We start from the raw sequence: 13,489 nt of genomic DNA on the forward strand, positions 1-13,489 counted from the left end.
ACTCCAGAGTCTGTGCTCCTCCCACCGCTCTTCCTTAAATATCACAGAAACCCCAAGCATCCATAAAAAACAAATCAACAAAACAAACTATACGAAAAGGGGGGGGGGGGGAGCCTGAAAGAAAAAAAGAGCAAGATAAACAAAGCCAAAAGACAAACAGACCAGGAAGCAGCATTCGCAAGCCACAGTCCTGACCAAGAGCTCATTTGTTCAATACATATAAAGAGCTCCTATAAATAGATAAGAAAAAGACCTACCATCCCAAAGGAGAACCAGCAAAGAGCCCAAAGAGTCCCAGAAAGGGAACCGAATCGGAAATACAAGTGCCTCCAACGTTGCTCATCCTCGTTCACGAGATGCACAAAGTACAATGAGACACTATTTTCACCCAACAGAATGGAAACCACCACAAACTTACAAAAGAGTCTGTGTGGGAGAGGGCCTGGAGAGACAGGCGTGGGCATTCTCTGTCGGTGGGAGCGAAAATCGCCCGACCTCCAGGCGGGAGCAATTTCCTGCGGGTGGAAATGAACCCCCCCGCCGCCGCACGCGGGCACCCCCCTCCGCGCCGCATCGGTGCTCTGCTCCCAAGCACGTGCCCCTCGGAACACCAACGAACGTGGGTAACGGCGTGCGTGCAAGCATTCCAGCCCTGGAAGCAGCCTACACTTTTGTCGGGAGGAGACAGCGTTAAAAAAGTAATAAATCATAAGGCTTAATCACGACAAATTACGTAACGTCTATACAATGGAATACTAGGCAGCTGTTCCCAAAACGACACAGCTCTGCAGAGGGAGATGCAGACCCTCCCGGCCACGGCCCTGGGTGAGGCGCAGCACACAGGGCGGCTTCCATTTGTGCGGAGAAAGGTCTGCACGGGCGCCCCCTCTCACTCTCCTGCGGGAGGCTGCGCGCCCCTTCCCTCTCCTCACCCCCCGCACCTCTTCCGAACCAGCCGCTTGCTTGGTGGCATCACTTCCTATTCCCCAGGAAACCAGACGTGGTCAGGAAGACAGACCCCCTCCACCTTCTCCCTGCCTGCGCCCCCACCTCCATCGGATGCTGGGAAGCCCTGAGAGCCGGGTGAACAAGCTGCGATGGCAGGAAAATGTTCTCTCAGGCTGGTCAAAGAACAATGAACACTGTAATTATGTTTTATTTTTTGACCCAGAGGGTAAAGAGCCACAATGAGTGGGGAGTGGAAAAACAAGCCAGGCCTTTGGCACAATGATGCTGCTGGGAGTGTGTTGCAATGATCTAAAGTGGGCCGACCCAAACCCGTGGCACAGAATTTGACTCGGAAAATCTCTCTCTCCCAGGACCTCAGGCAACTCTTCGCAGTTATATTTAGGAATATTTCACAAAATACCTTTCTGACCTCGGTGGCATAAGAAGGGCTGTCGAAAACCACTATGTCCTTGAGAGCCTGCCTACATGTCAGTCCAGAGCCCTTGAACCCAGCCTCCTGCGGGTTCTGTCTGTGCACCAAATGGGCACTTACTGATTACGGTATAAAGAACTAAGGTACAAGGACAAGGTCGTGCCTGGTTTTAACTCTGACTGTGGCTGGACTTTGGTAGGAGGGACACACCTTTCTCTGAGAGTCAGGATAACTGTGCACCTGCAATGGGGCTTGGAGAGCAGCGGGTCCAAGCTTTTCTGTATCCTCTTGAAAATCCAGGATATGACCTGGTGCTCTGCTCCCCAAATGCCCATCCCAAGGGACTGTAAATATATATATTTTTTTCCTGGAATTGTGTTGAAAAGCTGTAAGTGGCATTCCTGAGGCCAGGTGTGGACATCAGGTGCATGTCACGTGAGGAGATGGTAACAAAGGTGCTGGCAGGGAGACTCCCCTACAAGTTCGTGTTCAGATCGGGACTGAACATAGGAACTTCGGGGCCAGTCGGATGACCAAAGTAATTTTATTTGCTCAGGAAATTATTACAATTAATTTGCATGATTTAATCCCATCTGAAACACATAGGTTAGCGGGGGGTGGGGAGGGGGTCAGACATCAGTCCAAGCCATATTCAGGTAACGGCGGTATATTCCAAATTTCCCAGCCTTACAGCAGATTCAACGCTCAGGACTAAGTCGAGAACCACCACAAGAGACCTTTAGTTAAATTCTGCAGCCCAGGGAGCTCAAACCCACCACTCTGATGGGAGGTAAAGCCCAATCACCAGGGCAAAAGTCAGCATGGGAAACTCTGTAAAACAATTATGAAAGCAGCCAGTGGCGGTACGAAAGGCTTCATTCCCAACTAATGCTGTTTGCGTGACAACCATCCTTGGCCAAGGAAGGGAGAATAATTGCTAGGATTACCTACCCTTTTATTTAGCAAACAGACACCCCCACCCCACCCCCGCAGAGCGCTGCGGGTCACACATACTGTGCTCTGCTGAATGTGTCATTTCTTTACAACTGCTGGGTGTGTGTCCAGGCACAGAGCTGGTCAGGACAGCAGGCTTTTCTCTGGAGAAAAGATGTGAGCAGCAAGTCTGTCCTGGGGAGACTGCTGCCTCCGTTTCCCTTTCCCTGAATTCAAAGCACTCCTCGGAGTCCACGACTAGGAAGGCCTTAGAGTCAACTGGAGTTACGGGTGAAGAGTAATCTGGAGCGCAAATAAAGGAGCGGCTTGCACAGGTTCCCCCGAAAGTCAAAAGGGACCAGGACAAGGGCTGTCGGGAGAAGTGCTATCCCCAGCCTGCCCCATGCTTGGGTCCCAGGCATCTGCCTCCACTTCGATGCATGGGTGGATATGAACGGCTCCCTCTGCACCAGGGAGCAAATGCTATGGCAAGGTTACACAATCAGTGGTCAAGTGCAAAGGAAAATAAAAACTGGACTGTGACTCTCAGCCTGCTTTTCACGATTAGATAACACCCCCATTCGCTTGGAATCCACTGAGTTATGATCAGAGCATTCACAGTCCTCAGGTCAGACATTGCGGTTTCATTTTCCCAAAGGTGCCTCATGCACAGAATTGAGTCACGAGTGTCCGCACTACACAGACCTCTGTTCTCTCACACCCTGGGTCACAGGTCCAGAGACCAAGGCAGCTAAGGTGTTGAATCGCTCGTCCAAGGTCATTCTGATCCAGGTTCCTCAACAGTCAAGTGGAGACTTGTGCAAAACAGGTTGGGGTCGGTACATGCGCACATTGCCAATGGATAAGCCATGAGGTCTGCTGCACTGCAGAGGGGAACTCTATCCAGTCTCTTGGGATAGACCCTGATGGAAGAGAATACGAGAAAATGAATGTATATATACGTACGACGGGGTCACTCTGCTGTGCAGCAGACATTGGCACAACACTGTAAATTAACCATACTTTAATAAAAAAGGAAAAAAAAAAGATGTGTGTGAAACTTTTAAAAGGGAGGGGCCGTGCCTCTGCAGAGGACACAGCAAATTAAGACCAACGGATGGAAGTTAAATGGATAGCAATGCACTCTATAACAGCTAGGCTCTGTCCCGCATCTGTAAAATGCCTATGAGGGTTTTCTTAGGGGATTTTCATAGAAATTAGATAGGATAATTAATAGGAACTACTTAAGAAAACGTCTGGCATGTCATAGGTAATCAAAAAGCTAATTCCTTTTTTCTTTCCGACGGTGGAACACATCAGCCCTGAGGATAGGAATCCATCAGACACGGGCGTCCATCTACGGACCCTTGATCACGAAATTCCTTCTAACTGCAACATCCAATTTGACAGGGCAAGTCTGGACTTTAAATCCGGGCGTATACCACCAATGCTAAGACGTTCTAAGTCCTCGATGCTCTACAAAGATGACTCATGGTTTCCAGAGGCATTTTCATTTATATGGGATATTAATAGACAAAATGGAAAAAAAAAGTGGGGGTGGGGCGGGTAGGGACCAGTTGGTCCAGCAAACTAGGCGAAGTGAAATTAAACATCCTGCAGGCTCTTAATCAAGGATGTCTTTTACATTCACTGTGTATTTCACGTCTCAATTAGTTGTAGGTGTGCAGTGCAGCATCGTCAATTATCTCCTCCGAAGGAGAGGCTGCCCTGGCTGGAGAAGAGACACACCATTCGGGAGTGATGTGATGACCTGGAGCCCTGGCGGAAGAGCAAAGGTTCACGTGGTGCTAGGTCTGGGGTGTCAGTGGTAGTACGGCAGGTACCCCAACACATGGGTGGTATAAAACAAGGTTAGTAATGTCCTCTCCCACAGATGTACTAAAACCTATAAAACACCCCACCAACGGCACAGGGCAGGTGCGTAAATCACCACCGCCTTCGGCAGCCTAGACAAATGATGCCTCGGCTGGACACGTCTTTTGTTGTTGTTGTTGTTGTTGTTATTGTTGTTGCTATTTCTTGGGCCGCTCCCGCGGCATATGGAGGTTCCCAGGCTAGGGGTCGAATCGGAGCTGTAGCCGCCGGCCTACGCTGGAGCCACAGCAACGCGGGATCCAAGCCGCGTCTGCAACCTACACCACAGCTCACGGCAACGCCGGATCGTTCACCCACTGAGCAAGGGCAGGGACCGAACCCGCAACCTCATGGTTCCTAGTCGGATTCGTTAACCACTGCGCCACGACGGGAACTCCTGGACATGTCTTAAATGCATCTCCTTCCCCCAAGAAGCTCTGTCTTAAACCATCTGAGGGGAAGGACCAGGGTCCTTTTGTTTGTTTTAAATTGTCAATTCATCGTGCAATGATATTTTTGAAAAGTTCAATAAAGAAGGGCTCTCTGGAGCAATCAAATTAACAAGGACCTACAATCAGGACAAAATACGAGCACCTGTTAAAGAGACGGTAGAAATCTTTGAAAGGCCACCCCTGCTCCTCTTACGGAGGGTGAAACACAGTGCCTCGATCATGGCCTCAGCAGATCAGTGGCAGGGCTGGGAGAGGCCTCAACTGGTCCTCCTGGGACCTCCTGGAAGCTGGTTCTCATGACAGCCCAGGGCCCTGGCCAATCTCTACTTATGCTTCCATCAATCAGAAGACGGACAGGGCCACCCGAGCGTAAGGCGAAGGAGGTGTGACATTTAAGGGGGTGTCCCAAACTCAGTCATCAAGATAATGTTTCGATGCAATGTTTTTTATAGGCAAGGCTATGTTCTGATAAGTAATTATCAGCATCTCAGTGGTTTAACCCAATTCAATCAAGTCTAATGCAAGGTGAGTTGCCCTCCTCCATTTTACGGGGTGGGAACACATGACCTTCAAGATGATAGCAGGAGGGAAAAAGGAAAATGGGGGTGATATCTTACTCTTCATTGCTTGACCCAGAAGTAACGGTACTGATTCTACTCACTCACTGACCAGAATTAATGATATATTCCTTTCCCAACTGCCAGGACATTCGAAAATGCTGACGACCACATAAATATTTGAGGCCCAATAAGAGCATCATATGCTTGATTTTTTTAGAAAAAAATTATATATGTAAACTTCATACCGAAAAAAAAAAAAATCAGAGCTTGACATAAAACAGGATCAGTAGCAGTGCTCGCTTAGTAATATTGGAGCTTGAGGCCAAAGGCAAAATCAGTCATACTGCCTTTAACATTTTTCTGTTCTGTTCAGCAAATATTCTATTGCATTAATTTTGCAGAAAGGGTCATACATAGATCAGGGCATCAAAAAACAAGAAATATCAGCAGTCATTACACAGTCCTGTGGTCTGGGTATGCCACCTTTAGCTACTGGCTAACATAACCGTTCAGCAAGGTGAAGGACAGATGGGGTTTCAAGGGCACCCCAATACAAAACAATCACTATGCCCGTCCATTCTAAGATGCCACTGATGGGAAGATATATGATCCATTTATTAACATCTTTCAGAAGGAAAAAAAAAATAGCTGCTGAGCTGCTTCTGACATCATCTAAAAGAAATACCCAGATTTCAGAAAAAAAAATGGGGAACCAAAATAAGTAAATAAATAAAACAACCACAACCCAAACCCAAACCAAACAGAAGAGGGACTCTTAAAATGCAAGCAATATGGTCACATGTTTTAATTTAGGATTCCCAGGCAGTAAAGCCTGCACTCAAACAAAACAAACTCAGAGAGCAAATGAATGCTATTAATGAATGATGAGGCATATTTTCTGAAATCAACAGGCAAAGGACATATTCTAAGCATCACTAGACGGGGCCCATGAACCGTGACAGGCCTCAGGAAATCCAGTATGAGAAATAACACAGTGGCTTCCTCATTTTGAATCCGTCCCAGGAGGGCCCTCCCCGTGGCTCTCCTGACTTCCCCTCCTAGTTCTCTGTCTCTCCTTTCCAAAGCAGTTGTCAGCAAATGGAGTGATTTGCATGCTTTGGCAAATTATCATTGTGACAGGATTAAAATATTAAGTGGAAGAGATGAAATGTAAATGACAGTGGAGAGTCACTTTGGGTGGGAAAGGGTGGCCTTTAAACCCCATCACATAGACTGAAGAGCCACTCTTCCCCACCTCTAACCAGTGTTTCCAGCATTTCCTGCAATAATGGGGTTGCCCTGAAGTCTCCTGAAATGCAGGCAGCCATTCAGAAAAAGGTCAAAGCGAGAAATTCCACACCTGTGAGGCCCGGGTGGCCACTTTTTTTTTTTTTAACCCAGGTGTGACTCCTCCAGAGCATCGAAACCTTCAGTCCAGAAAGCACTGCTCCAGGACCAGAAGGTGCTTCGGTTTGGCTCCATTGTGGATTGGGGAGCCGGGAGGAGAAGACAAACCCACCAGAACCCGCCCGGCCCCCCGACTTCTGAACCACGGCACCACCCAGACTGTGGGGAATTGTACACAAGCGGATGGGACTCGGTGGGAAAGGGAAACCTGAATGATGGCTGAACCAGGGTTCCTTCTGACTGGGTGGGGGCACTGCCTAAGGAGCGTGCCAGAAGGGGGCTCACCCCTCCTCCCGGGAGGAGAGGACTCGAGAATCCCCGCAACTGGACCGGGGCAAAAACCAGCCTCTCACCAGCCCCATGGCGTTCCCAAAGCGACCTGTGTCCCGTTCTTTCTCGGGTGGCCACCCCGTATCACTGATTATGGCCAGCAGCAGAGCTGACGTCAGCATTCAGGGCGCCCAAGTGATTTGGGGGGGCCACCCTGTCCTCAGAACCTAGAGGAGGAAGGGAGGCGACTCCCGACAGAGCACTCACCTTGACTTCCAGCCGGGGGCCAGGGTTACCCCATCCTGGAATCCGCCCAAGGAGGCCACAGCGACACCGGAGAACGCCCCAGGGGCCCTGGGCTCGGGGAGGTGCCTCGCCCCGCGAGGCCCCGGCAACTGGGTGGCTAAGCGGGTGGCAGCACGTGGGGGCTCGCCCGGGGTTTCCAGCCCCTCCCCCACCACTTGGTTCTCAGTCTTAGAAACTCCGTGTTTCCCGTGGCGGCGCGGGTTGCTGACTCCGCGCCCGGCGCTTAATGCGGATCCCTTGGTGAAAAAAGCCGGCCGGGGAGGGGTACGGGGCGGTGGGGTGAAAACCCGCACTCCGCCGGCGACACGGACCGCTCCCAGCACGCATTCAAGTCCGCGCGCCGGCGGGGCGGACCCCCGGGGCAAAGGTTTTCCAAGAAGCACGCGCGGGTCAGCGCTCATCCTGCCGAGACCCGCGCTTCCGCCGCTGCGGGGTCTGCGGAGCACAGTGCGCGCGTGCGTGTTTCAGGGGGTGAGGCAGAAACAGACACCCCGGGGACCAGATGGGGCCCAACCACCTCCGAGCCAGTCCCGCGCCGCCGCGGCCGCAAGGGAGGGGAGCCCCGGCCCGCGGGGCAGGCGACAGCGCGCAGCGGCCCGGGGGCGGCGGGGGGAGCGGGAGAGCGGCGCGGCCGACTGTGCACTTCCTGTTCGATGCACGCCGCCGTCCACCGCCCCGCGCTCCGCCAGCCTACGTCGGTGCCAGGCCAGGCCCTTCTCTGACCGCTCAGGCCCCGGGGCCGCGGCGCGGCGGGGGGACAGAGCGGGCGCCTGTCTTCGGCTCCCCACGGGGCTCCCGCGCGCCCTCAGACCAGCTGGGCGGCGTCCAGAACTCCGGCTCTCGGCGGCGAGGGAGCCCAATTGCGAGGAGTATTGGCGTTTGCACCTCCTCTTCCCCTCCTCCCTCCCTCCCTTTCGCCCAGAAAGGAGGACGGACCTAGTTCCAGGCTGCGGGCTGGTTTATTCTGCGGCCGAGGATTATATGAATATACAAACCATCTCACTCTTCGCCAGATTTTCCAGCCAGGCACAGGCAGAGGAGGGCTGCTTTCCAGATTACCGTTTTTAAATTGCACCTGCCTTTGAGAGCACCTCTGGGAATCGGTGGGAGGAGCCGAAAGGGTGGAAAATGTTGCTTCGCTTTGCAAAAGGAAGAAAACTTTGTCACCCAGCGGGAGACCTCCGCCACGCGTAACCCGGCGAGAGACCAGAACCAGGACAGCCTTTGGCTTTGATTTTGCATCCGATGAGCTCGTAGGAGGAAGAGGACACGTGAACTCAGCGCTCCCGCCGATAGCCACCCCTGCTGCGTGGCGGCGGCCCGAGATACCTGCACCACCTTCCCTTCCCGCGGAAGTCCCCACGCGGTGTCTTCAGGGTGGAAGAGCAGTGATACAGGGCGCGTGGCTCGAGGGCGACGGCAGGAGCCAGGCTGGGAAGGAGAGGACTGAATTTCAGCAACGAGTCACCCGGAATTAACTTCTGCTTAAAGTTATGGGAAGCGCGGCCATGGACACCAAGAAGAAGAAAGATGTTTCCAGCCCTGGCGGCGGGAGCAGCAGCAAGAAAAATACCAGCCAGAAGAGGCGTTCGCTGCGAGTGCACATTCCGGTGAGTCCCAGCCCCAAAGTCCCCTGCTCCCCACCCTCGCGTCGCCGCCGACCCAGCGCGGAAGCGGTTAATGCGCCGCCCGCGCGCGCTGTGCGTGCCCCTCCTGTCACTTGGGGCGGCTAGGGGAAGGGTGGAGGCGCTGGGCCGCCGTGCCGGGGCTCCATCTCTCCCCCACCCGCGTGCCTAGAGGGCTCGGCGACTGTCTACGGCCGGAGTGGGGGCGGGGGCCGCGGGGCGCAGGGCGGGGGGCGCGGCCGGTGGCGGGCTGGGCGTTGCCCGCGGTCCCGCCGGGTACGGGTGCGGGGGGTGGGGCGGTGCAGTGTTGTTTTGTTGAAAAAGGACGGTGTGGACTGCGCTCCGGGGAGGGGAGGTGGAGTCGTGCGCTGCAGCCAGGGACAGGGGGAGGGGGGCAGTGGGTGGGGACATGGGCGGTGGGGGCGGTGGCTGTGTAGCCGCGCCCTCAAATGGAGCCCCCCCCTCCTAGTTTCCCTCCAGTGTCTCTCTGCCCGGAGCGGGAGGCCCCTCTGCAGCGAATCCCTTTGCTTGACCCTGGGAGCACATTTCAGGCATTTGGGGGCTCCGGGCTCCCTAAGGTGTACAGGCCTTGACGAACTGCAGCCCTGGGCATGCGGGCAGCCCGGCCCGGACTTTGGCGACATCGATCTGTTGGTCTGCGTGCAGCTTGACTTTGTCCAGCTGGAGGGAGAGGCGGGCAGGGTCGCGTATGGCCATTGCCAGCCGGCAGCCCCCAGCCTTTCCTCGCCTTCCGGTGGTGGGGTGCTCGCTGCGCAGCCCCGGGGAAACACCTAACCAGGTCACACCCCCAGCGCGCGCGCGTGCACGCGCGCGCACACACACACACACACACACACACACACACACACGAAACCTCCGTGGAGAACCTAATTTTGTCCTCTCTTGATCACGGGTCCTGGGCACCAGGTGGAAGTGTGCCATGCGTCCCACCCTCCGACAGCAGCGGGCGGACCCAGGGTGGGGGACTGGCTCCAGAGCACTTTCCCACTTTCTGCTGTGAACCCTCTTAGGCACTTCATTCGTGTTTGTTGACCCAGCTCCTCCTTCCCAGGCCATGTGTGCATAATCCTTGCCAGGAAGGGTAGAGTTCCCAGCGGAGCCCCAGACTTCTGATGGGTACTTTGGGGAGCACCCAGAAGTTGGGAAGGTGGCCAGCCCTCCCTGGCAGGGGCAAGCTCAGGGAGCAGGTGACTGGACCCCCACCAGGGTGATGACCCAAATATGCAGAAATAAGCATTTCTCTGAATAAACATTCTTTTTGAAAATGAGTTATTCCTGTTTACTTTGCTAATCTGTGACGTTTTAAGGCTCATTCGTAAATGAACAGTTAGGCACTGGTGCCACACACCTCCCTTCTGCAGTCGCCACTTTGGTGAGCCATTTAACCGCTCAGCTTCTCTTGCTTGTCGACAAATAATAATTCGGCTTTGCCTACCTTTCTGAGATGTTGGAATAAAAGAATTCCTGGGAAAGCTCTTACTAATGCAAAGTGTTGTGTGCATATATGACTCATATCTACATCAGGGCACCTAAGTGATGGAGAAAAGAAAACAACGGTTTCTGGGGTCCTGGCCAGATTGTAATCAGGTTGATTGGTGAGGGCGGTCCCCACGGGCGCATGCGTGTGGGGCGTGTTCCACGGGTGGTGCGTGGGGCTAGAGGACTAGATCCAGAACGCGAAGAAGGACCGAGAGGCCAGGCTGTGAAACTGGAATAGCCACGATAGAGTTGGATGCTCTGACCAGCCTTCCTGCTGCAAGGGATGACCGGGGCTGCTTGAGACCGCCTGCTTGGCATGATTCAGCCCTTACAGAAAGTACTGTTCGCTCACTTGTGCCAGGACCCGTGGGCAGCGCTGGTTGATGGTGAGATCTGGGGATGGGGGAAGGAGAGGGGCTCTGTCTCTACCCTCGCAGGGCTCGCCTTTGCTTGGGGACCCAGACGTTTTTCCACTAACCAGCTAGGAATTTTACCTGTTGATCCTTGTGCTGGACTAGGTGAGAGTGACACTCTAGCTGGGGACATAGGGCCTCCAGACAGCTGTTAGCAGATGGCCGGGGGGCCCAGGATGACCGGTGCAGATGCACCTGCTTCCAGAGCAGAGAGAGGCCGGTGCCCTGGCGTGTTCAGAGAAACATCAGACGCAGAGGTGGCCAGCAGGACAGATGCATGTTAGGGGCATGTCGGGGGTTACTCTGCCAGGGCACCAGCTTGAGCGCTGCATGGAGTCACGGATTTGTTTGGAGGGCTGCTTCCAGGTACCATGAAAAGCCCCTCTTCATGGAGGAAGGGCTTTGAGAATCAGGCTGCTCAGAAATGGATTGAGGCCAGATCAAGGAGAAGCTTGAGGTTGGAGTGCATGATTTAGCAAATCAAGAGACTAAATGTCCAGTTAAATTTGGCTTTTAAAGAAACAGTGAACACCTTTTTAGTATATGAATATCCCAGGTACCATTTGGGATAAACTTATACTAAAAAAAATTATCCATCATCATCTGAAATCCCAAGTTACCTGAGCATCCTGATTCTTCTCTGGTAGCCCTCTCTGGAAGGGAGGCCTTGGGAGTGAGGACTGACCCCTGACGCCACTGAGATGCTGCCTTAGACGCCTGGTGTGACCTGAGCCCATCCAGAGTGCACCACAGCCTTGCTGGACAGCTCCGCTCCTCCCCACAGCTTCCCACTGCCTCTTTCTCTCTCCTGAAGGCAACCTCCTGAGTAGAAGCACTTGGCTCAGCCCGAGTGCAGGCTGGGCTGGAAGAGATAAACTCCTAAACCTAAGTCATTGTTGGGGCAGGAATCTAAACTAGGGAGCAGGAATCTCAGCTGTGGCGCAGTGGGTTAAGAATCTGATTGCAGCAGCTCAGGCCACTGCAGAGGCGTGGGTTCGATCCCTGGCCCAGTGCAGTGGCTTAAAGGATCTGGCATTGCTGCAGCTGTCAGTCACAGCTTCATCTCGGATTCAGTCCCTGGCCTGGGACCTTCCCTATGTCACAGGTCCCATCGTAAAAATGAATAAATAAATAGACCAAGAAGCAATTAAAGGTTACGGCAGGCAACGCTTTGGGAGAACTAGCCTGGTCGCAGCATGCAGAGGGGGTTCCTAGAAAGAGGGGCTGGTGTCAAGGAAACCGATCAAATGCTATGATAAATACCCAGAGAGAAGGGTTTGAGGGGTTGAGCTACAGTCTTGATAAGAGAAAACAAACGGAGCAAGATGAGAGTTGGGAGAGCCTTGATGTCTGGTCAATGGCAAGGGAGACGGCAATTGCGTTGACCTTATGGTTGCAACATGTTTGGTGTAAGGGGCCGGATCTTGGGGGAAGATGGTGCGTCAGCCGCAGCCGTGGTGGATTTGGGCAGAGAGCAGCCATTTCCCAGGACATTCATGATTCTGAGGCAGACGTGGCAGTCCCGTGGATGGGATCATTGGGTAGCATCCAGTGGCACTCACAGGGATGAGGCCTCCTGGCACCTCTAGTGTCCAAGCAGCTTGTCTTTTTACTGAATTGGATGGTGTCCCTTTTGGGGACCCGGTTGGACTCAGTCTCCACCCCTATGTCTGGTGCATAAACAGAACCAGGGCCAAGGATGTTGGGGTGCATCATGGAAGACCTTCCTCCTAGGCTCCGATTAACCAGCTTCGCCTTGCCTTCCTACCCGTGGCGCCGGCTGTGCCCTGAGATTCCAGAAGAGAAGGCATCAATTTTAGGGGCTACACTAGGGGCTTGGGTGACAGCGGGGAAGGGAGACCCAGAGTTACTTACTAAAGGCTTTATTAATTGAATTCTCTTGAAGGGAGAACGGCCCTTGGGCCTCCTGGAGGATGTGGCCTTGCTTGATGATAACCTCGGTTCGGATTGCCTCTGTGGGAAGCCCTCTGGGATCTCGTCCAGGGAAAGGGAAGGAGAGAGAGGAGGGGGAGAGGGAAGCCTGGGTGCAGATTCCTTTGGAGTTTGTGCTGGGCCTTTAAAAATAGCAAGATGGGAGTTCCTGTCATGGCTCAGCGGTAACGAATCCAACTAGGATCCGTGAGGACGTGGCCTCACTCAGTGGGTTAAGGATCCTGCGTTGCCATGAGCTGTGATGTAGGTCACAGATGCGGCTCAGATCCTGTGGGTTTTTGTGGCTGTGGTGTAGGCCAGCAGCTACAGCTCCGACTGGACCCCTAGCCTAGGAACGTCCATATGCCGCAAGTGCAGCCCTCAAAGAACAAAACCAAAAACAAACAAAAAACCCCAGCAAGAGGGGCATCGTGTTCCGTCGAGGTGAGTTGGCACCTTGCCTTGGTTCTGTTCCCCGAGCCTCCTTCATTCCTGATGTAAAGCAGGGGTTAATAATGAAAGTGGTGGGAATGCTTTCAGAAAATAGCTCGTTAGAAGCCTGGCTTGCATGGCCACCTGCCAGAACTTTGCCAGGGAAGCTGCTGCTGGGAGCAAGTGTGTTCTTCCCCATGGATGCTGAACTTTTATGTATCTCAGACATATTAGTTGATGACCGCTGCCTGGGTCTTTGAGCATATTGTGTGTCTTTGGAACTGGTCACAAGCCAACGGCAGAGTGGGAGGCCAAGGCTGCAGGGAGGGCTTTGGAAAGAAGGACCCACAAGGAGCCCGTGGGGCCACTGAGGCAGGTCTGGAGGAGGCTGGACCCGATTCCA

The 13,489-nt window shown here is 53.6% G+C and overlaps 1 protein-coding gene and 1 long non-coding RNA gene across 4 annotated transcripts in view; one reads left to right on the forward strand and one right to left on the reverse strand.

The window, feature by feature from the left end:
• Window positions 1–1,906: 1,906 nt before the first annotated feature.
• On the reverse strand, window positions 1,907–8,161 carry LOC125117817 (uncharacterized). The gene is made up of 2 exons (XR_007132731.1): window positions 7,146–8,161; window positions 1,907–3,237 (listed from the first exon to the last, which is right to left on the reverse strand). It is a non-coding gene; the product is annotated as an uncharacterized LOC125117817 (long non-coding RNA).
• The window catches only part of PRKAG2 (protein kinase AMP-activated non-catalytic subunit gamma 2), a 278,412-nt gene continuing 272,970 nt past the window's right edge, over window positions 8,048–13,489 (forward strand). For all 3 annotated transcript variants that reach the window (XM_047763904.1, XM_047763902.1, XM_047763903.1), the window contains exon 1: window positions 8,048–8,794. In XM_047763904.1, the coding sequence (XP_047619860.1) occupies window positions 8,678–8,794 (117 nt within the window). In that variant the 5' untranslated portion in view covers window positions 8,048–8,677. The remainder of the gene's footprint in view (window positions 8,795–13,489) is intronic.

The sequence above is a fragment of the Phacochoerus africanus genome, chromosome 16 (assembly GCF_016906955.1).
Source record: "Phacochoerus africanus isolate WHEZ1 chromosome 16, ROS_Pafr_v1, whole genome shotgun sequence".
Classification (NCBI taxonomy): domain Eukaryota; kingdom Metazoa; phylum Chordata; class Mammalia; order Artiodactyla; family Suidae; genus Phacochoerus; species Phacochoerus africanus.